We start from the raw sequence: 21,214 nt of genomic DNA, 5'->3' as shown, positions 1-21,214 counted from the left end.
CTCATTGACCACCAGAAACGGTGCTTTACTGGTCACATGCTACGTAGCACAACAAACGGAGCAAGAGAGTTACGATCTGGTATCCTATACGACGACTACCCTACACTGTCACTTCTTCTCCGAATTTGTTGGAAGTATTTGGGTATTTTGGCTTCATTGCTATTTCGCTGTGATTACATCTGGTTTTTGTTTTTAATTAGTTAATTATATATTTAGCTAGCTATGTCAGTCACTGTTTTCTGTCTTAGCGATAAGATTCAAATTAAAATACTTTTATTCAAAATAGGATTTACATCACTTATTGAAAGTATAAACTTCCACCCATTCCAAAATGAATGCCTCAGACCTGAGAAGAATGGGCGCAACAAACTCAGCGGGCTTTTTTTTCATCGAAAAAAATATGTTTACAAAGTAATATTGTACAATTAAACTAATTATTTAATAACCTGAGGGCGGTCACTCCATTCCCAATCTGTGGTATCATTAAGAAAGTCATTTATGTTATAGTAACATTTACCACCCAAACGTTTTTTAACAATTCTTTTCAATAACGTAATACTTTTTTTTATCATTTCCTGGGATGTTGTTGTAAAATCATATACATCGCCCCACAAAAGACTTACTTATAGGTTAATATCTGTTCCTGGTGTAAACATTATGGTTATGACAGTTTCTAGCAAATTCAATTATGTGCCGGGTATATGAACATACATTACATAATCAAGAATATATTGAGAAGATATGATATATATGAATATGTCAAGATGTTAATTTCTTTGAATTTTGCTCTCAATGATTCTTTAGGTTATAAATAGCGCGAATAGCCCTCTTCTGCAGCACAAATATTGTATTAATATCGACAGCGTTGCCGCATAGCAATATACCATAGGACATAATACACTGGCCTGCAAAAGTAAGTATCACACTTTTCAAATTATTTTTTTTTCCTAACTATAGAAGGTAGAGATTTAAGATTAAAAACGTTTTGTTGCAAATTTTATAGGCTTTAATTCTTAGCAACTAAAATTATACATTATTAATATTTTTAACTTAAAAAAGATAAAACAATGAAAATAGACATTTTTAGTTTAGTGTAAAAAAAAATCAACTAAAATGTATTACATGTTATTTAATTTTTAATAACTGGTATTGCCTCCTGGAGCTCTGATTACAGCTTCGAGCCGGTTTGGCATACTGAACACTAGGTTTCGGAACCGATGTTGGGGAATATTCTCCCATTCTTCTACCAGGGCCTGCTTTAGTGCCCTGAGGGTAGTAGGGGGTGGTCTGCGATTTCTGACTAGCCTCCCAAGCTCATCCCAGGCGTGTTCATTCGGGTTGAGATTAGGACTTCTTGATGGCCAAGCCATCACGCTGATACCGACCTCCTGAATATACTCTTGTACGATATGAGCCGTGTGTGGCCGGACATTATCATGCATCAGCATCGATCCATCACCCATATTTGCTAAATACGGCCCTGCATACTCATTGAGAATTTCTTGAGCATATCTTTGCCCAGTGAGGGTGGCATTTTCTATGGCTATTAGCTCTGTGCGACCTTCTGAAGATATGCTAGCCCATACATGTACACTGCCTCCACTGTATTGGACTCTTTCTGAGATGCAGGCTTGAAGGTATCGCTCACCAGGTCGCCTGTAAACACTTCGCTTTCCAACAGAAGTGTAAAGGGAGAATCGAGACTCATCTGCAAACAAAATTCTTGACCATTCTTCTTCATCCCACTGCATGTGTTCACGGGCGTATCGCAGTCTCGCTACTCGATGCTGTCTCTTGAGTTTTGGGCCACTCGCTGGTCTTCGGGGTTTCAAATTTGCTTCAGCAAGTCTTCTTCTCACTATACTGTCACTAATGTAGTCCCTCCGGGTCTGAAGAAGCTGTTGCTGGACTTCAACTGCATTTTGGTGGCGATTTCTTAACACAGGGGAAATAATATAACGATCTTCTCGGGCACTGGTACACCTGGGTTTGCCATTACAAGGTCTCCTCAGATGGTGTCCAGTCTCTTCGTACTTTCGCTTTACCTTCTGGACCGTTCGTACCGTCACACCCACCATTCTTGCAGTGCGACGCATACTGATGCCTAGTTTCAGAAAAGCCATGATCCTAGCACATTCTTCAACTGAAAGAGGCATGATAAATAAATGTTATGTGCTTTTTAGCATAAATTTTTAAAACAAGACCCATGGATCTTGAAAAAAATTTAAAACAGAAAGAAAAATGTGAATAGTAAAATTGTAATTCGGAAACGTCCACTTTGAAAATGGAATGGTTTTGCTTTTGAAGTTTTTTTTCAGCCAATTCTTAAAAGAAGGTTACCGACTATAAAGTTTTTATGTACAAAATTAAATTCTCTTTGGAGTCCTTTTTATTTCGAAAGTATATCTTGTGAACTTAAAACGTTATCCCAATTTTAAAAGTGTGATACTTACTTTTGAAGGCCAGTGTACTATGGAAATAACTCAAGTATGTCAGTTAATTGTCTAAATCTTTTTAACCGCGTATGCTGCAGAACTAAGTCTGTTCGCCAATCCTTCAATATGGGGGCCCCATTGTTATTTGGAATCTAGAGTTATGCCAAGAAATATAGCAGATTCCACCGGTTTTATCACCTCTCCGTTTAACAAAACACTTGCATCTACATTTTTGACATTTGGTACGGTAAATTTAAAATATTTAGTTTTCTTGCTTTTTAACAATAGGTTATTAGCGCTAAACCATTACACGATATCAGATAGAATATCGTTTACTTCGTCATACATAACTTGGTTTTTATTCACTTTGAAAATCAGTGAAGTGTCGTCCGCAAACAAAACTACCTTATGTTTTTTCCTGTTTTTTTTTCCAAAACGTTCTTTAGTCTAGAATAATGAAACAATTTTTTTGTAGTTTTTACGAATCATGTAACGGAAATTATTAAACTATATGTAGTTAGATGCGTTTAAACCCTAGCTGTGTTATCACAAAAAAGTTAAACATGTGTTCAACATTTGTTTAAAAAAAGATCTTTTACAAATCTGTGTCTTTCCGTTGTTTAGCGTTCAACAATCTTATTTATTTATTTATTAGGCACATCAACAGAATACATATTAATACATTTACAAATATAAACATAACATTATTTACAATTCTAATATGCATTCCTTTAAGAGAAATGCACAGCATTGACTAATAATAATAATCTAAAGTGTTTTACAACTAAGTTCAAATGAAAATTAATGTGAAAATAAATTTAAGTTACTAGGTTTACAGTTAATTTATAGTATGACTTAAAATGTTAGTATTTTATTCTTAAGTGAGCCATGAGAGTCATTGAATATAATTATCTACATTTGGGTGTTTTTTAATAAGCATGTTATATTGTTCACCAGCTCTGATAATTGGGGAGTTTAGTCCTAAATTTGATTTTTAAAGAGGTCTGCTAAATGTATTATGAATACTTGACGCGGATACCTCGAAGGTACAGTGAAAGACATTTTATCGAGTAGCTTCGTATTATTGACGTAACAATTAACTATTTTGGATATAAATAAGATATCAAACATTTTATGGTGCGTGTTTAGGGATTTTATCTTAAAGAAAGAAAGGCGCTGTGTGTAAGGACATCTGTGGCTAATTGCACTTGCTAAAAAGCCAAGCGTCTAGTGAATGATCTTTGATAGTTTTCGATGCGTTGCGAATGTATATTATAAAAGGGATTTCATATTACATATTCTAAGTAACTTCGAACTAAAGCGTTGAAGAGATAAATTTTGGTGGATAAGAGCTTATACTCTTTTGAATTTCTTTTAATAAAACCAAGCATTTGTGCAGACTGAGTTACAATATGATCAACAATCCTTTATTTCACTAAGTTTAAGCAATGTTGTAGTACTGAGATTGTGATACGATGGAATTGGTTTCCTTGAAAATCTAACATGATAGCACTTTTGAGTGTTGAGTTCCATTTTATTGTTTGTGCACCACTCTTCAATTCGGTCAATTCAATTAGGTCAGACTGCATTGAATTATATCCTCTGACGATATAATAGTCTTATAAATTTTCAAATCGTCGGTAAATAAGAAAATTTTTGAATAATGTATATGAGAGGCAATATGGTTGATAAAAATTAAAAATAATATAGGATCGAGGTGAGAGCCTTGTGGAACGCCAGACATAGCAAAGTAAGGCTGCGAATTGTAACCATTCACTGAGACCACCTGAAGACTTTTTGCTAGGCAAGACTGAAACCAACTGAGGAGTGAACCATTTATTTCAACGTCGTATAGTTTTTTGATGAGGATGTTGTGATCAACATTGTCAAATGCACTAGCAATGTCTGTGTAAATTGCATCCTTCCTCACCCCGATCCACTGTAGTGCAAAGATCTGATAAGAAACATGCTAAATTTGTTGTAGCGGAACGACCTGCTCAGGTTAATGTTTCATTTAAACACGAGTCGAAGCTCGTTTAACGGATGAATAATATTCATATGGAAGATTTAGATTATATGGTGACAGATAGATGACAGTTGTAAAAAATTGCGTTCCGATCGTTTTGTTTCTGAGCACTTCAGTTTATGTTGAGCTTAACGTTGATTTAGTTAACACTGTTTTTTTAATAGAAAAAGATAACTCCATTTTAGACGTCATTATTGTTAGGTCACCGACGTTGTTATAGTTAGGTGTGTAACAAAACTCGTGTCTAACCTATGTTTAAATTGTTTTTGTGTTTGCGGGCTCAATAGCTGTAGCCGAGTAGCCTTCCAACCAGTGTGGTGATGTCGTGTATTGTTGCGTAGAGTCGTCGCTGTGGTGCTCGGGCGCGTGCCTGCACGGCGGGCGCTGCGTGGCGGTGAGCGCGGCGGAGGCGCGGGCGGGTGCGGCGTGCGCATGCGCGGGCGCGTGGGGCGGCGCCACGTGCGCGCACTACGTGGGCCACGACCACGCCTGTGTGGCGCGGTGTGCGCCGCCCGCCGTGTGCGTGTGGCGACCGGCAGGTACGTGGGGGACGGGAGGTAGGTAGGTAGGTGTGGTGTGGACTACCACTGTGACCGGTGCTGTACCCGCAGACGGGCCGAGCGAGCTGGGCGTGCCGTACTGCGCGTGCCTGGAGGGCGCCAGCTGCAGCGCACCGCGGGCGGGGCCGGGCGCGGCGCCGGACACGGGCACGCCGGGGGAGGGGGCCTGGCTCCACGGGCTGCTGGCCCTGCTGGCGCTGCTGGGGCTGATGGCGGCCGTGCTGTTCCTGCTGCATCGGCGGCGGCGGTGAGTACTGAGCGGAGCGTGGAGATGACATGTGTACACAAATTTACAGAAAAGATCAAAGAATAAGATGATCTACTTCCAGTTACAATCTTGCTTTAAATAACAAATGAGCACTACTTGCGGTCGATAATGCTCTTGAAGACGATAGACGAGAGGGTGTCATGACTTTATTAGACTTTTCCCGGGCTTTCGAATAAATATGCATCAACTACTCTAAACGTAGCTTTTAATAGGATTTTGTAGTCATTTTGTAGTCTTAACCTACATATATTATTAATTAATATGTGTACAATACTATAATACTAATAACAACATTATAATTTAATACTAATAACATACGCAACTATAAAAATAAATTCAAAACTTACCGAAATATTCATATATATTTTCTATACATATCTACTTTAAATGCTTTAATTAACATAAAATACATACACGTAATTAGTGTCATTCAAAAAAAATATATATATATATAAAAAATTATATCAAACTATCCTTACCCCGACGTGCCATGCCGTATCTAGTAGCTCTTAATGCATGTGTTGATCATAATGTTTACGCGGTTTTTTCATTTCTACCCACTTTGTTTTGTATAGACTCGCAGTACTACGAATAAGATACCTAATGTTTATATTGTTTTCTCATGTAAGTGAATATGTTCTGTTCTTAATGAGAATAAAGTTCTTTAACCATATTTTGCCTGATTATTTTTGAACGTAGTTAAGTATTGAATACCATTTTACCTATTTAAAAAGCCTTAGAGGCTGTCGGACTGCTTGCAGTGAGCAGACAGATCTAACACATTTCTTTTAAGCTTTGAATACTTCATAAATCCCTGGAGCATTACCCCAGAATAGATCCCATATCTCAGGGTGCAGTTATATCAACTGTTTTCGTCAGCATATGTAGAGCAAATGAGAACCTATTTAGTTTTTTAATGACATAATCTATATGTGTTTTCCATGACAGGTTGTGTTCAAAATAAATGCCCAAGAATTTTGTGGACTTCTCTTCATTAATCGCTTTACCTTCATAATCTATATTAAATCCATAAGATTGTGTTTTTGTAAGCAAATTTCGTCGTGCATGTTTTATTTAGATTGATTTTCAGATTATTATAATTTAACGACTCTATTAGTTCGTTAAGCGAGTTATGCAATTTTCATATGTTTATGGATTGTAGTCAATAAATATGGCAGTACTATCGTCTGCAAATAGGACCTTTGGATCCTTAATAGTTTGAGGAAGGTCATTTATATAAATGAGAAAAAGCAGTGGTCCTAGAATACTGACTTGGGGCACGCTAAATGTTGCTTTCCGGGGGTCTGATAAATATTTCATTTTGGTTTTAGTTATCAAATTCATTTTAGTTATTTCTGTTAATTGTTGTCTACCAGATAAATATGATTTTATTAAATTAAGAGCATTGTTTCTTATGCCATACGTTTCTAGTTTATTGATCAGTATTAAATGGTACATAGTCAAAAGATGACCAGAGGCTGACTGCTGCTTTGACTATGAGGTTTTTGTAATTAGTCCGTTGATATTTTGTTGTGAGATGGTTATATTTTTATACACGAAAAAGATTATTTTTTAATTCACCGTCACCTTGGATTTGGTCAGAGTACATTTTATTTGTGTCAATATCAATTAAGTCCGTTTGTGTGCCTTTGTCAGTTTGAATTGGGTTGTATTGTGTGTCTATGTCTACAGTTCTTTTAGCGATATAATCTTTTGATGTACCACGTTGTTCGTCATTTTGCCGTTTAGATTTCGTGAAATTTATCTTATAGCCGATGTGCAATATCTGTCTGAGTATAAGCCCACACATATGTCTAGTATAGTTGCGCCTTTTCGGTATATATTGTTGGTAATCTAGATCTAAGTAACAGGCATTGGCGGGCCCGATCTGTTGATGGTTCAAATTACGTCACCAAAACTTACAGTTTTTGTATGTGATCTGTTTTTTCCAGTGGTGCATTTGTGCACGCGCGCCTGCCCGACAACGTGGAGATCAGCAACCCGATGTACCTGGCTGGGGAGGACGAGCCCGCACCAGCCACCTCGCACGCTGCACGCCAGGTACGAGCACGTCACGTCACCTCCACCATGCAGATCTCCTGCAATGATCTCCATCGTCAACCCATGATCCTGTAATGCGTTCTGTGGACAAGACGCTTGGAAGCATGCTCGAACCGTCCACTTTAGACGTTAACATTGTGTTAATATAAAACTTTATCATCGTGTTTATTCGATGTCGAAACAGCTTCGCGTAGTAAAATAATGGTTTTACGGTCCATGAGTGACATCTCCTTCATCGTGCATACTCTCGTTACAAGACAGCATTATGAAACGCTTCGGACGCGTGCGGACAGTATCATATATGTATACAGGCGGCATACAATGTTTCGAGTGTTTTGTACACTTCTAATAATTGGACGTGATTGATCCGTTGAATATATGCAATATTGAGTGGTATTGATAAAATGATTGCAACCTGTAATATAATAATGAAATCGTAATGTTATCGACAGAGCGGCGCGGCCGGCAACCACTTCGCGAACCCAGTGTATGAAAGCATCTACGAGCCGCCACGAATCGCGCCCGAGGTGAGTGCTACCAGCTTGAAGTGAGTGTTTCACGTCCAAGCTGAGTGATCTGTGTTGTAGCTGAGTATTACGCGACCGAGGTATGTTCTCCACTCCTTAGGTGAGTGCTCCCAGTCTGAAGTGAGTGTTTCACGTCCAAGCTGAGTGATCTGTGTTGTAGCTGAGTATTTCGCGACCGAGGTATGTTCTCCACTCCTTAGGTGAGTGCTCCCAGTCTGAAGTGAGTGTTTCACGTCCAAGCTGAGTGATCTGTGTTGTAGCTGAGTATTACGCGACCGAGGTATGTTCTCCACTCCTTAGGTGAGTGCTCCCAGTCTGAAGTGAGTGTTTCACGTCCAAGCTGAGTGATCTGTGTTGTAGCTGAGTATTACGCGACCGAGGTATGTTCTCCACTCCTTAGGTGAGTGCTCCCAGTCTGAAGTGAGTGTTTCACGTCCAAGCTGAGTGATCTGTGTTGTAGCTGAGTATTACGCGACCGAGGTATGTTCTCCACTCCTTAGGTGAGTGCTCCCAGTCTGAAGTGAGTGTTTCACGTCCAAGCTGAGTGATCTGTGTTGTAGCTGAGTATTACGCGACCGAGGTATGTTCTCCACTCCTTAGGTGAGTGCTACCAGCTTGAAGTGAGTGTTTCACGTCCAAGCTGAGTGATCTGTGTTGTAGCTGAGTATTACGCGACCGAGGTATGTTCTCCACTCCTTAGGTGAGTGCTCCCAGTCTGAAGTGAGTGTTTCACGTCCAAGCTGAGTGATCTGTGTTGTAGCTGAGTATTACGCGACCGAGGTATGTTCTCCACTCCTTAGGTGAGTGCTCCCAGTCTGAAGTGAGTGTTTCACGTCCAAGCTGAGTGATCTGTGTTGTAGCTGAGTATTACGCGACCGAGGTATGTTCTCCACTCCTTAGGTGAGTGCTCCCAGTCTGAAGTGAGTGTTTCACGTCCAAGCTGAGTGATCTGTGTTGTAGCTGAGTATTACGCGACCGAGGTATGTTCTCCACTCCTTAGGTGAGTGCTCCCAGTCTGAAGGGAGTGTTTCACGTCCAAGCTGAGTGATCTGTGTTGTAGCTGAGTATTACGCGACCGAGGTATGTTCTCCACTCCTTAGGTGAGTGCTCCCAGTCTGAAGTGAGTGTTTCACGTCCAAGCTGAGTGATCTGTGTTGTAGCTGAGTATTACGCGACCGAGGTATGTTCTCCACTCCTTAGGTGAGTGCTCCCAGTCTGAAGTGAGTGTTTCACGTCCAAGCTGAGTGATCTGTGTTGTAGCTGAGTATTACGCGACCGAGGTATGTTCTCCACTCCTTAGGTGAGTGCTCCCAGTCTGAAGTGAGTGTTTCACGTCCAAGCTGAGTGATCTGTGTTGTAGCTGAGTATTACGCGACCGAGGTATGTTCTCCACTCCTTAGGTGAGTGCTCCCAGTCTGAAGTGAGTGTTTCACGTCCAAGCTGAGTGATCTGTGTTGTAGCTGAGTATTACGCGACCGAGGTATGTTCTCCACTCCTTAGGTGAGTGCTCCCAGTCTGAAGTGAGTGTTTCACGTCCAAGCTGAGTGATCTGTGTTGTAGCTGAGTATTACGCGACCGAGGTATGTTCTCCACTCCTTAGGTGAGTGCTCCCAGTCTGAAGTGAGTGTTTCACGTCCAAGCTGAGTGATCTGTGTTGTAGCTGAGTATTACGCGACCGAGGTATGTTCTCCACTCCTTAGGTGAGTGCTCCCAGTCTGAAGTGAGTGTTTCACGTCCAAGCTGAGTGATCTGTGTTGTAGCTGAGTATTACGCGACCGAGGTATGTTCTCCACTCCTTAGGTGAGTGCTCCCAGTCTGAAGTGAGTGTTTCACGTCCAAGCTGAGTGATCTGTGTTGTAGCTGAGTATTACGCGACCGAGGTATGTTCTCCACTCCTTAGGTGAGTGCTCCCAGTCTGAAGTGAGTGTTTCACGTCCAAGCTGAGTGATCTGTGTTGTAGCTGAGTATTACGCGACCGAGGTATGTTCTCCACTCCTTAGGTGAGTGCTCCCAGTCTGAAGTGAGTGTTTCACGTCCAAGCTGAGTGATCTGTGTTGTAGCTGAGTATTACGCGACCGAGGTATGTTCTCCACTCCTTAGGTGAGTGCTCCCAGTCTGAAGTGAGTGTTTCACGTCCAAGCTGAGTGATCTGTGTTGTAGCTGAGTATTACGCGACCGAGGTATGTTCTCCACTCCTTAGGTGAGTGCTCCCAGTCTGAAGTGAGTGTTTCACGTCCAAGCTGAGTGATCTGTGTTGTAGCTGAGTATTACGCGACCGAGGTATGTTCTCCACTCCTTAGGTGAGTGCTCCCAGTCTGAAGTGAGTGTTTCACGTCCAAGCTGAGTGATCTGTGTTGTAGCTGAGTATTACGCGACCGAGGTATGTTCTCCACTCCTTAGGTGAGTGCTCCCAGTCTGAAGTGAGTGTTTCACGTCCAAGCTGAGTGATCTGTGTTGTAGCTGAGTATTACGCGACCGAGGTATGTTCTCCACTCCTTAGGTGAGTGCTCCCAGTCTGAAGTGAGTGTTTCACGTCCAAGCTGAGTGATCTGTGTTGTAGCTGAGTATTACGCGACCGAGGTATGTTCTCCACTCCTTAGGTGAGTGCTCCCAGTCTGAAGTGAGTGTTTCACGTCCAAGCTGAGTGATCTGTGTTGTAGCTGAGTATTACGCGACCGAGGTATGTTCTCCACTCCTTAGGTGAGTGCTCCCAGTCTGAAGTGAGTGTTTCACGTCCAAGCTGAGTGATCTGTGTTGTAGCTGAGTATTACGCGACCGAGGTATGTTCTCCACTCCTTAGGTGAGTGCTCCCAGTCTGAAGTGAGTGTTTCACGTACAAGCTGAGTGATCTGTGTTGTAGCTGAGTATTACGCGACCGAGGTATGTTCTCCACTCCTTAGGTGAGTGCTCCCAGTCTGAAGTGAGTGTTTCACGTCCAAGCTGAGTGATCTGTGTTGTAGCTGAGTATTACGCGACCGAGGTATGTTCTCCATTCCTTAGGTGAGTGCTCCCAGTCTGAAGTGAGTGTTTCACGTCCAAGCTGAGTGATCTGTGTTGTAGCTGAGTATTACGCGACCGAGGTATGTTCTCCACTCCTTAGGTGAGTGCTGCCAGTCTGAAGTGAGTGTTTCACGTCCAAGCTGAGTGATCTGTGTTGTAGCTGAGTATTTCGCGACCGAGGTATGTTCTCCACTCCTTAGGTGAGTGCTCCCAGTCTGAAGTGAGTGTTTCACGTCCAAGCTGAGTGATCTGTGTTGTAGCTGAGTATTACGCGACCGAGGTATGTTCTCCACTCCTTAGGTGAGTGCTCCCAGTCTGAAGTGAGTGTTTCACGTCCAAGCTGAGTGATCTGTGTTGTAGCTGAGTATTACGCGACCGAGGTATGTTCTCCACTCCTTAGGTGAGTGCTCCCAGTCTGAAGTGAGTGTTTCACGTCCAAGCTGAGTGATCTGTGTTGTAGCTGAGTATTACGCGACCGAGGTATGTTCTCCACTCCTTAGGTGAGTGCTACCAGCTTGAAGTGAGTGTTTCACGTCCAAGCTGAGTGATCTGTGTTGTAGCTGAGTATTACGCGACCGAGGTATGTTCTCCACTCCTTAGGTGAGTGCTCCCAGTCTGAAGTGAGTGTTTCACGTCCAAGCTGAGTGATCTGTGTTGTAGCTGAGTATTACGCGACCGAGGTATGTTCTCCACTCCTTAGGTGAGTGCTCCCAGTCTGAAGTGAGTGTTTCACGTCCAAGCTGAGTGATCTGTGTTATAGCTGAGTATTACGCGACCGAGGTATGTTCTCCACTCCTTAGGTGAGTGCTCCCAGTCTGAAGTGAGTGTTTCGCGTCCAAGCTGAATGAGTCATAAACAACTTCAATCTAAACAGGATGTAATCGTTCGATGTGACCAGGCGATTATTCCGTAACTATTCCAGATATCAATAAACATTAAACATATATCGAAAGTATGTTACCTAATTAGTAAAATGACATCAATAACTTTTTTTAAATCAAACGAGAAGTATCCTAAATGTTAATATTAATATTAAACATACACATAATATGAGATGAGTTGAAATCATGCTCTCATTTCTGAAGCTTGTAGCGACCAAAAACGATATACGACGGTGGTGACCATGTCGTGTTGTCTGCAGGAGCAGGCTACTCTGCTAGGACGGGCCGAGGGCTCCCCGTCCCCCGCCGAGGGCGCCGCACTGCTGTGACCTGCTGACACCTGAGGAGTAACCCTCGCCCGTGATACGCCATCTGGGACTAACACCGTGCCGATGGCGACATCGCAGCTATTGCTTTAGAGTTAATTTTTATAATGTTGTTTAATTTACTGTTTTCACACGTAACACGGACACGTTTACGAAACGTATCAAAACACACAATGAATCTTCCTCCGATATATCTCACGTTGCTGCTATTGTCTTACGGCCGTTTGCAATAACCTATCTTTAGTTTAACTTACTATAGGTAGACAAATTTAATCTTTAACGCTTACTTACATTTCAGTAACCTTTTGACAGATAGTATTGGACTATAACTATATTGGACATTATTATGAATAGATAAGATCTTGTCATTAAACGGTGACAGCAATGTAGCCGTAAGTTAAACAAAGGGTAGATAGGTTATTGAAAACGGCCGTTAGTAGAGTAGGCGTGTCACTCCGGTTACGTGCTTATCATTGGCCAGACTGGCGTGTGCGCGAGGTAGCCTCACCAGTTTACTGGTTCTATATCCAAAATTGACTATCACTCACTGTGACTACGAGTGTTTTGCCAGTGTGCGGCGGGTAATATAATTAAGATAAATTATATTAATTGCAATACTTAGGTTTAGGTAGGCATACATACCTAAACTCTTGTAAAAACCATGGCATAATAACATACTCCGCCTGGTATTGTATTCCCGTGAGATGGGTCACGTGATTGGCCTAAGAATACGTCATCAATTGCGATAAGTGTTCTCAAACTATTTTTGAGTTCAACAACGATATGGACTTCCTATAGGTGTGAGCGACACGACAATAGCGATGAAATGGCGAGCTGTCAGTATGACGTAATATATTATATTGTGGTCTTAGACCATCGTGGGGAGAGAATACAACGCGGAGTATATTATGATACTATGTTAAAAACAAAATAGTTGACTAAGCAAAGAATCATCGATGTTGCTACTATTATTTTTATTAGTTTATATTGATTATTGTACATAGTGTTAGGAAATTCATGAATTTAATGATGACACTGAAACGTTTTTTTTAGTTTTCCTTAATTTCACCATATCATATTAGTTAATTTAATGAGTCGGCGAGAAATTTACAACGGATAACGTTGAAACTTTGAAATGTGACCTCTTGCACAAATGATAGTTTATATTTTAATCATAAATAAAAATATAAATCCACAAAAACACCAAGTTCACACACTGCGATAATTATGATGGTCAATCCAGGACGGCCAGCGTTACGACCGCAACATGGCAGACTTACTCTTTTAGATGGAGGCAGCAACTTAGAGATTCTTGCCCAGACAACCCAAACGACATGAAAATGTTTTTTTATTAGTTAGTTAATTATTTAGATAATCAAAGTGTGTGTCAGTCATATGCTAGTTCAGTACAGTACAGTACTGGGTGGTACACGTACTGGACACGGCGAAACAAGTTTTCCTTTCGCGTTTGGGGTTTAATTTTAATAATTTGCTCCTAGATGTTAGTAATTAGATATTATGGACGTGCCATAATATATTGTAATAATATGTATTTGGTTGTTATGATGTTCCTTTAGAGATCGTCCGCGATCTGTGGGCAGCTACTCGGAAGTGCGCGGCGGGGCCGCGGGCCACTGTGCCTTCACATCTCTTGTTTTATTTTGTATTTCTTGCACGATTGTGTGTTTCAGATATCTCATTTCTACTTAGTTATAAAACTCGTCTTATTTTTAAGACTGTAATTGAAACTTACGCTTTTTTAAAGTACAATTTTATTTTGAATAATAATTGTTATACGATATACGATCTTGTGAGGTGAATCAAGTTAATGATATAATGACAAATATGTAGGGCTATACTTAGTCAAAAATTTGGAGATACGTTCTGCTATCTCAAACATATAATTTGAAACATATCGAAATTTTCATAAAATTGTAAAAATAATCGCTTAACAGTAGGTAGTCAAATCATGTTTTTATATGGAAATTTATACTTAGTATAATGTGATACCTAAAATGAATTCTTAGTTCATACATTCAATTAATATTATTATTAACTTTCGATAAACTTCAGATTTGGTACAATACCTACAATAGATGTATACCTATAGTTCGTAAGATTTTTTTGTAATAAATAAATATTATAGAGTTATGTGTTTTATTGAAATAATGGTCCAGTGATTACAAGGGTTAGGTGGCCTCGTTGGAATAATACAAAGAGCCTCAACCTTCCCTGATATATTGGTGATGCAAATGAGCATAATGATATTGCTAATAATTTTAAAAACCATTTTTGTGTACGGTCACCCCTGCATTCCGATCTGTACAAAGTGAGCGATGCTGAGGTCTTGAACACGTATGAAAACATAAAAATACCAGCCACGTGCATTTCGGATATAATTTCAACAATGCAATGTGGAAAAATTTCCTGGGTATGACAGTCTCAGCATCGAGCACTTTAAGTATGCTGGTGTTCATCTTCCGCGTGTTCTCTCTCTGTTTTACACTTTGTGTATAGGTCAATCATATTTACCGGAAGCATTAATGCGAACTATTGTCATCCCTGTTGCGAAGAATAAAACAGGTGACACTTCTGACATGAGCAACTACCGTCCCATATCCCTTGCTACAACCGCGGCTAAGATACTTGACAGCTTGCTTAATAAGCATCTTGGTAATTATATTAAAATCCATGATGCGCAATTTGGTTTTAGAACCGGTACGTCAACGGAACTTTGCCCATTAAAATGCAGTACCGTTTAGTCATAGGAAGGCTAGGAATAACACCTCCTTTTTCGCGTTTATTATTTCCAATGACCAAACATTATTAAATTTGTTTTCTATTTCCACTCAGTGTGTGTCACAGATTGTGATCAGAATATGGACTCACTCAACCTCTCCAATTGGATTCCTAATTCGCTTATATTTGGTATAATTTGGTTTAAATAACTTTAATGGGATTTATAAGCCAATATTGGTGTATCAAATTTTGTAACTCCAATCAGATTCAGTTTTCAATGTGAACCAAAGATCTTCGTGATAGTCTCCAAGTAACTATATCAGTAAGACATATTTTTTTTGAAACTGCAATCATCACTACCACCGTCCAACTTCAGGCCAATACTGGTACAACAATCTTTTAATTTTAAGTAAAATAATAAGGGTATTGAAAGTGATCCTAACATAAACCACAAATAAAAACAATGTTTTGTTATCCAATCGATAAGTGGTTTGTGAATAAATTTAAATATTGTATTTAAAGCACGGGACGCCTTGATATTCTACTGCCATATCGTCAGTCCGTCATGTCAACATAATGCTAATATAACTGATATGCCCATTGAGTGCTAGTATTTAGGCTTATAACGATAATACATAGGCTGCAGTAAAAGTATCGGGAATGGAATACGAGGGCGGCACTGAAAATTTCGGGAATGAAGGAAGTGACACAACATTACTATTTAAAAATTTATTTATTGCTTTTCTTCGTGGAAGATTTTAATATGACAGGAACAGTGGAAATATTCCATTCCCGATACTTTTAGTGCAGCCTATGTATTTCCACTATTCCTGTTATATTAAAATCTTTTTAATTGAAAACTCCTTGGTTTTAAAAATCGAATACCATTTATTTATTTAAAAAAAAAATTCTCGGTCTTGTCACAAGGTCTTGTCAAACTTGTTTGGTCGTTGAGAAAATGGAATTGACTCGAGAAAATTCTAGAGCGATGATTTATTATGACTTTCGATGATTTCTGCATTTGGTCATGAAGCCCCATCCAAAACCACAATTTATCGCTGGTTTGCTGAATTTCAACGTGGACGTGTCAAGCTCAGTGATGATCCCCATCACGGTCATCCAAAAACTGCAGTCACCAAAGAAAACGTTGATGCTGTGCGTAAGCTGATTGAGGAAGATCGACATGTGACATACCGCGAAATTCAGGCAACTTTAGACATTGGCATGAGTCAAATATAAATAATCTTGCATGAACAATTAGGTGTAAAAAAATTGTTTTCCCGATGGATACCGCATTTGCTCTGTGAAGAGCAAAAAGCGGCTCGCGTTACTTGGTGCGTCAGAACTCTCGAAAGATTCCACGCAGGATCCTCAAATGCTGTATACAACATCGTATCGGGTGACGAATCCTGGATTTACGCGTAGGAACCCGAAACAAAAAAACCAGTCACCAGTTTGGGTGTTCGAAAATGAGTTAAAGCCAACAAAAAATGTTGGCCACGTTTGTCTCCAAAACCGGCCATGTTGCGACTATTCCTCTTGGGGGACAAAGAACGGTTAATGCAGAATGGTATGCTAGCATTTGTTTGCCACAGGTCGTTTCTGAACTCCGTAAAGAGAACTGCAACCGCCGCATCATCCTCCATCACGACAATGCGAGTTCTCACACCGCGCACAGAACAAAAGAGTTTTTAGAGCAAGAAAACAGGATTATTAGACCATCCACCGTACAGCCCCATCTAAGCCCTAATGATTTCTATACATAAAGAATAAATTGCGTGGTCAGAGATTTTCATCACCTGAAGAAGCTGTGGACGCCGACAAAACGGCCATTTTGGAGACCCCAACTTCCGAATGGAATGGTTGCTTCAATGATTGGTTCCATCGTATGGAAAAATGTGTCAATTTTCGCGGATAATACTTCGAAAAGGAATAAATACATTTTTAAATAATCATGTTGTGTCACTTCCTTGATTCCCGAAATTTTCAGTGCCGCCCTCGTATGTACCTGATAAACAAAGATATATCTGAAAAAGTCACAAAAAATAAGAACTCCGGCGTCACAAGTACACAAGAAGTATATACGTAATTCAATATGTTTCCCCCAAGCAGCATCGCCAGGCTGTGTGGTACACAACAATATGAGAGTGATTGAGAACAGAAGCCGCTTTAGTTACAATTATATATATTTATTCAAACATTTTTTTTAATATACAATAACAGTGTTGTTACACGCGCGGCGTGTTGTGGGCGGAGCTAATAGAAGTCGAGCGGTTCGTCGCTGGCGGCGGACTGCGCGGAGTTCTTCACTTGGTCCTGCGCCAGGTACAGCTGCGAGATCTGACGCGCGCTCGTGGCCTGCTCCGGGCTCTTGTCATCGCGCACGCGGATAAACCTGCCGCGCATACAGAAACTACAGCATTACACATCTTCATACCTATGATTACTATTTATCTCATTTATAATTATTGAAATGAAGTAAGAAAAGGCAGGATTACCACTTCTTATTTCATTTCCTGATGAGGAAGCTCATTGCTCTTTGAGCGACACAGTGTTGGGAGGCCCCCTCCCACAAAATGGACCGACGATCTGGTCTTTTCTATTAGTGTAGTAGTGTGTAATTAGCTGTTGATATTCCTTGAAATAAATAAATCAAATATCGCTGGAATACATTGGATGAGGGCAGCGCAGAACCGATCGTCGTGGAGATCTTTGTCCAGCAGTGGACGTCTTCCTGTTGATGATGATTTCATTTCGCATATACTTATAAAAGTATATAATTTGGAGTGCATACAAACCTTGGGAATCGCAGCGAGATGCCCTTGTGCGCGTCCACCAGGCCAAGCGCGGCGTGGTGTGCGGGCGACAGCGACAGGTCCGCACACTTCACCTCCCACACGCACCGCGCCGAGAACCACGCGTCCGGCTTCAGGCTCGACTCGAACCTGCACGCAACATAGATAGCAGTAGAACGATATATGCAGTGCAAGGTACTGGAGGTCTATTACCAAAATCGAAAGCCGAAGTTTCGGTCCGAAACGAAAGAACGACGAACATCAAATTAAATCCTATTACCAAAGTAGTTCGGATCCGAATAGTATGATCCGAATTTCTTTTCGGAACCATAGATATTACCATAAAATATAAAGTTGTAGTTACGATCATATAATCATAATAATGTTAAACAACGAAAAGGTAAATGTCAAGTGAACTTGGGAATAAGGTAAAAGAAAGACAAAATGTCTAATTGCGAACTTTGTATCGATCTCCCGATCCGAAACACTTTCGTTATAGGAAAATGTACGATCCGTCAACTGAAACTTCGTATTTCGATTTTGGTAATAGGGCTCCTGTTGTGGTCCGCTTTGAAGAATGGAACGTTCCAACTTAAGTCTCGAAACAATGAGTGCTGTATGATGTGGTCAAGCTGGAATCGCAGTGTCCGCACTAGCCTGCACTCCAATTCTAGTGCAGGGACCAACCTCTCGGGTTCCGTCCGAGCGCTCTTACCAACTGAGCTAACCGTCCGAGTCAATCGAAATTTGGAATTTCATGTTCAACTCTCAGGTTGTGGCTTCATCTACAGGTAATAGTTATTTATACAACTGTTGAGTAATAAGGGTTATTAAAACACGAATGTGGGTTTATCTATACCACTACTACTTGTTTACTATCGTTGTTTGCAAACAATTTTACAATTGGTCGAAATAGCTATATTAGAATGTGTATGTTTGAGTATTAATTATCTATGCTATCTATTGTCCTATATAAATTTGGTATTTTATTTGGTCTCGAACTTTGATTGATAAATATCTGTGACCACTTAGTTCTAATGGAAGCTATTGAGCATTGAGCAACCTTGGGCCCGGCAATATGAAATATTCTCATTTCTGTTCTTGTGAAGTATCAGCTCGAAAGCTTTACACTTGGTCAAATGAACGCGTGCAACGCTGCTCAGATTGTCGGTGATCCAGTGTTCTGTCTACGGCTCGATTACTTGGCGTTGCGTAGACGTCGCTTCATTGTGCTTCTTCTAACACATTTTTTACGAGAAGTCTGATCTGGTGCCTATCACGGTATTCCATCTTCTCATCATTCCACAACCTGAAATATCATTATAACATCTGCACGGTATTTCCCGGACGATACGACATAAATATTGTTAAGAAAAGCGCGCACCATTTCCTAGAAGACACTCCTACTCAATAGCAGGAGAATGTGGGCGGCGGTGACCTCTTTACGTCAGGACCCGAACGCTCGTTTGTCCTACTCTTAAATCAAATATCTTATCGTTCACTCCCACTGCTTCTAAACATCCAGTATCATTTCAAGAATGTTGCTATAATTTTAAATGAAATGTAAATTGAATGAAATTCTCCAACTCTCCAACTTGAACTGTCAAACGTTTACTGTCAATGTTAACTATTATGGATCACTACTGATTTTAGCATACCATTTATATTGTTATTTACACCCGCAGGATCATCGACTTTCATTAAAAAGAAGTCCTCTCTGGAACAGTTTACCTATAGTAGTTCCGGGGGGCGTCAATGAGATCCTTATTGAGGTCCTCACTGAGCGTGGCCAGGTCATTGTCGGAAAAGCCGGTGCCGATCTTGCAGAGCGACTGGTAACTGTCGGTATCGGGGTCGTAACACGCCAGCAGGAAGCCGCCGTACACACCGGAGCGGCGCCCGCGCCCCAGGTACCCGCCGATCACTACCGCGTCGATGCTGTCGCCACACCCCTCCAGGTAGTCTTTCTTCAACTGTTGCAAATAAGTATTACCTCATAAATGGCTATTTTACTAACAAATAGTTTACGTCGTGATGAACTTTTTTGGTCCTTCGAACCGGATCCGAGATTATTGTATAACATTATCATTACTCCTCTCATATTATACGCTATAATTTAATCTATTTGCAATCAACTAATCACATACTATTCCAAAAAATGTATTTTCAGTATGAAGGTCCATATTAATTTATATTTTTGATGTACATACATGGATATGTACTTTGTATATTAATTTAAAAACAATATGACTATCAGACGCAGACATTATTATTGATTTAGCTGATGTTTTTTGGTCTGAGGCACTTTACATCTCGAGTACACTGTGTACTTTGTTTTAATCTCCCGACTACAACCCCACCTTGAGCCAGTTGTGCGACCTGGTCGCGATGTCGTAGTGCGCTCGGGCTCCCGACAACGCCTTCACCATGAGCCCCTCGCACGAGCCGCGGATGGCATCCTGCAGCTCCGCTTCCACCTCTTCGCCAGTGCTGCAATCCTGGCCTCGCGCAAACTCCCATTCACCTGAGAAAATGACGTAAGCACGTGTGAGCAGATCGTACATTTTTTATATTTGATGATTTTAGAAGAAGCAAAATTGGAGATGCGATGTCGGCCTTTAACCAAATCATCACAACAACAGTGCATGATCAGCGAATCACTCGTTGCGAGTATATTATAGAGTAATCAAGTAAATGTACGACTTTCTTTAGAAATAATTTTTACACTATATGTAAGTAAACCTAAACACAATCCTCTTTGTAACGGATGACTTATGGGAAACCTAGTCTACCAGCCCGGAGACAAATATGATTTACCTACTTAATGAGCGCAAACAGACAGCGAATGACTATATTTATGGCAAGATTTGAAACATAATTTAAACGTTACCCTCTTTTGCCATTATAACATATACACGACTCCAATTATTTTTATATTTCGCAACTGGAATGAGAGTTATTATAATTTTATTATTTTTACTTATTTAGGTTAAGCATAAGGATTTTTCTAGCTATATTTTTTTTTTGATAAATGCTGGGCCCAATCAAGGTTGGCATGTCCACATACATCTCTACGCCAATGGCCGAATGCGGATAGCCGGATCATTGTAAGTTGGATAATGTCCTGTAGTGCGAAGTGCGCGGTCACCTAGCACAGTGTTGAAGTGCTCCCGCAGCAACTGGCGCCGCTCCAGCAGCGGGCGCCGCACGAGAGCCTCTCCGTTGAGGTACAGCAGGTCGAATACAAACATGCACACCTGCACCTTGATGTCCTTTGTCGACGCGTCTTTGCGTTTGCGGGTCGACAGGATCTGACAGAATAGGAAAATTTATTATTTCCATTGAACATTGTGATTTCACAACAACAAATTAGATTTACGCGAGTTATTACACATCATCATCATAAATGTTAGTGTATTCCATACATGTGGGTTGGGCTACTAAGTCATGATGTCATTTAAAGAGTGACAGTATGGCTAAAATTTTTTGTCAGTCCGTTAATACGAATCCCGTGACCAGTTTTGTGTTCTTAACTCAATTTCGACATGATTGTGGCTTGGAACGTTTTTCAGGAATTACGTCCAATTATCAACCAT

General features: G+C 40.7%; 2 protein-coding genes and 1 long non-coding RNA gene across 3 annotated transcripts in view; 2 read left to right on the top strand and 1 right to left on the bottom strand.

Annotated features, from left to right (window-relative positions):
• Positions 1-13,176, top strand: part of LOC126969789 (prolow-density lipoprotein receptor-related protein 1-like) — a 52,008-nt gene extending 38,832 nt beyond the window's left edge. The window contains exons 22-26 of the mRNA XM_050815352.1: positions 4,803-5,000; positions 5,073-5,268; positions 7,242-7,350; positions 7,803-7,877; positions 12,019-13,176. Coding sequence (XP_050671309.1) covers positions 4,803-5,000; positions 5,073-5,268; positions 7,242-7,350; positions 7,803-7,877; positions 12,019-12,087 — 647 coding nt within the window. The 3' untranslated portion in view covers positions 12,088-13,176. The remainder of the gene's footprint in view (positions 1-4,802; positions 5,001-5,072; positions 5,269-7,241; positions 7,351-7,802; positions 7,878-12,018) is intronic.
• Positions 8,504-11,626, top strand: LOC126969814 (uncharacterized). The gene is made up of 5 exons (XR_007730452.1): positions 8,504-8,877; positions 8,978-10,677; positions 10,778-10,857; positions 11,058-11,377; positions 11,478-11,626. It is a non-coding gene; the product is annotated as an uncharacterized LOC126969814 (long non-coding RNA).
• A 3,815-nt stretch (positions 13,177-16,991) lies between the features above and the next one.
• Positions 16,992-21,214, bottom strand: part of LOC126969790 (DNA ligase 1) — a 30,622-nt gene continuing 26,399 nt past the window's right edge. Inside the window, exons 11-15 of the mRNA XM_050815353.1 lie at positions 20,767-20,929; positions 19,979-20,142; positions 19,350-19,591; positions 17,622-17,768; positions 16,992-17,218 (exon numbers count right to left, since the gene is read on the bottom strand). Coding sequence (XP_050671310.1) covers positions 17,080-17,218; positions 17,622-17,768; positions 19,350-19,591; positions 19,979-20,142; positions 20,767-20,929 — 855 coding nt within the window. The 3' untranslated portion in view covers positions 16,992-17,079. The remainder of the gene's footprint in view (positions 17,219-17,621; positions 17,769-19,349; positions 19,592-19,978; positions 20,143-20,766; positions 20,930-21,214) is intronic.

Source organism: Leptidea sinapis, chromosome 19 (genome assembly GCF_905404315.1).
Source record: "Leptidea sinapis chromosome 19, ilLepSina1.1, whole genome shotgun sequence".
In the NCBI taxonomy this organism is placed as follows: domain Eukaryota; kingdom Metazoa; phylum Arthropoda; class Insecta; order Lepidoptera; family Pieridae; genus Leptidea; species Leptidea sinapis.
This window is presented reverse-complemented; position numbering and strand designations above follow the sequence as displayed.